At 36.9% G+C, this 2,009-nt stretch overlaps 1 protein-coding gene across 1 annotated transcript; it reads right to left on the reverse strand.

The window, feature by feature from the left end:
• LOC136747325 (odorant receptor 131-2-like) lies at window positions 1–803 on the reverse strand. Its single transcript, XM_066700263.1, has one exon. The coding sequence runs from the start codon at window positions 677–679 to the stop codon at window positions 179–181; it is 501 nt and encodes a 166-aa protein (XP_066556360.1). The 5' UTR covers window positions 680–803; the 3' UTR covers window positions 1–178.
• Window positions 804–2,009: the final 1,206 nt, after the last annotated feature.

Genomic DNA, 2,009 nt, shown 5'->3' on the forward strand with positions numbered 1-2,009 from the left:
TATTTTATTTGTCATATACTTTACAAATGATACCATTCATTTTCAAGGATTCAAAACTTCAACACATTTGTTTTAGTATTGCTTCATCTTGTATTTTACTCTTTAAAAATATTACAAAGTTCATGACTTGATCACCAGAGATGTCTTAAAACTGAGGAGATTTTTTTATTTAATCCATTTAATCCGTATAATCTTTTAAAACAAGGAAGAATGTCTCATTTCTTAAACCATTAACGAGTGGATTTAGACATTGAGGAGCTAAAATAAAAGCAATGTAATCAAAGTATCTCAGATGAATAAACAGGTTCATGTCGATCTCATAAACAGCCGTCTCTATGAATGGACACCACATCTCAATTAAACACAGGAGCAACTGCACGGCATGCAGAATCACTGTCCTGTGACCTTTGGACATAGATTTGGTATTATCCATTGAAGCAGCCTTAGCTGCAGCCCATACCTTAACATAGGTAAATGCAATGATGATTGTCATGAAGAGAAAATAGAGCTGAGACGGTGAGGACCTGAGGTAAGCCTGCCACTGGTGTCGGATCAGCATCTCAGCATTGCAGAAATGTAATTGTGTATAAAAACAAAGTGGTACTGAAGACATGAAAATCATAATATTGATTAAAGAAGGTATGGAAGCAAGAGCCAAAATAATCAGAATACAAGACATTGCCCTCTGTGCTGTGGACTCAGTGGCAGACAGATAGCCACATAATGCTCCAAACACATTGCAGTGAGAGTCAGCGGGGTGGCATAAGTGAGAATTCTCATAATCAAACAGAGGCAAATACCAAGAGCTACAGGCACTAGGACATAGAAGTAAGTCCAGAGAAGCACTAAATCAGTCAGCATCAGGACCATGCAGACAACAACCAGTGTGTGGGCGAACAGAATGTAGCGCGTGTTTGTCCGGAAAGCTTCTGCCTTGAAGAAAGTGAAAATCTGCAGACTGTCCACATAGAGGAAGACTCCAACCAGGATCTGCACAATCACCATCTTCACATTCAGCACTGAGAGACTTGAACTCACTCCTTTTTCTTGACTAATGCATTGTTTTGCATGGTCTTCTGAACAAAAAGTAGGAAAGTTTAGAATCCACATTATAGACTTAAGACTGACAGTGCATTGTTTTGCTGGAATGATAACATTACTGTTTTGTGTATTAAAAAAGGCATATGAAGAGATGATTAATTAAAATACATTTATGTAAACATATTAATTTTGATAGACACAGCAGGTGAAATGCAAATGAAAAATTAACTGTTAATTTGAAAAAATTAACCTTCTCAAAGGATAATGCAGAAGATACATTTTACTGGCTGGTACTGCAACTTGTTCTACACATACACTGAATATGACACAACACAATAGTCGATGGCAATGTATTTTTGTCCATTTAAAATTATTATTCTGCGAGTGCATAAGGTAATTTGTAAAATTCAGAGCTAGTGATATTAGTGAATGAAGTTAATGTTTTAGTGAGCTTTTCAATCTAAAGTCACGGGCTGGTTTCATAGACCCAGATTAGCAGTAGTCATGGACTAATAAATATTATTTTAGGTAGAGCAGGTCAACCTAGACTATTGCTAATCAAGTTCTGTAGAAACAGCCACAAATGTTGTAAAATGATGTAAAACATTACCTTTAATGAATGTTCTTGTTATGCTCTGAGACAATATACCTGCTAAAGAAGCACCAACATTGATATACTGTATTGAACTGACGTTCCAGACCATTTCTCTGAGTGATAAGTTTATACACTCACCTAAAGGATTATTAGGAACACCTGTTCAATTTCTCATTAATGCAATTATCTAACCAACCAATCACATGGCAGTTGCTTCAATGCATTTAGGGGTGTGGTCCTGGTCAAGACAATCTCCTGAACTCCAAACTGAATGTCTGAATGGGAAAGAAAGGTGATTTAAGCAATTTTGAGCGTGGCATGGTTGTTGGTGCCAGACGGGCCGGTCTGAGTATTTCACAATCTGCTCAGTTAC

The sequence above is a fragment of the Amia ocellicauda genome, chromosome 3 (genome assembly GCF_036373705.1).
Source record: "Amia ocellicauda isolate fAmiCal2 chromosome 3, fAmiCal2.hap1, whole genome shotgun sequence".
NCBI lineage: Eukaryota > Metazoa > Chordata > Actinopteri > Amiiformes > Amiidae > Amia > Amia ocellicauda.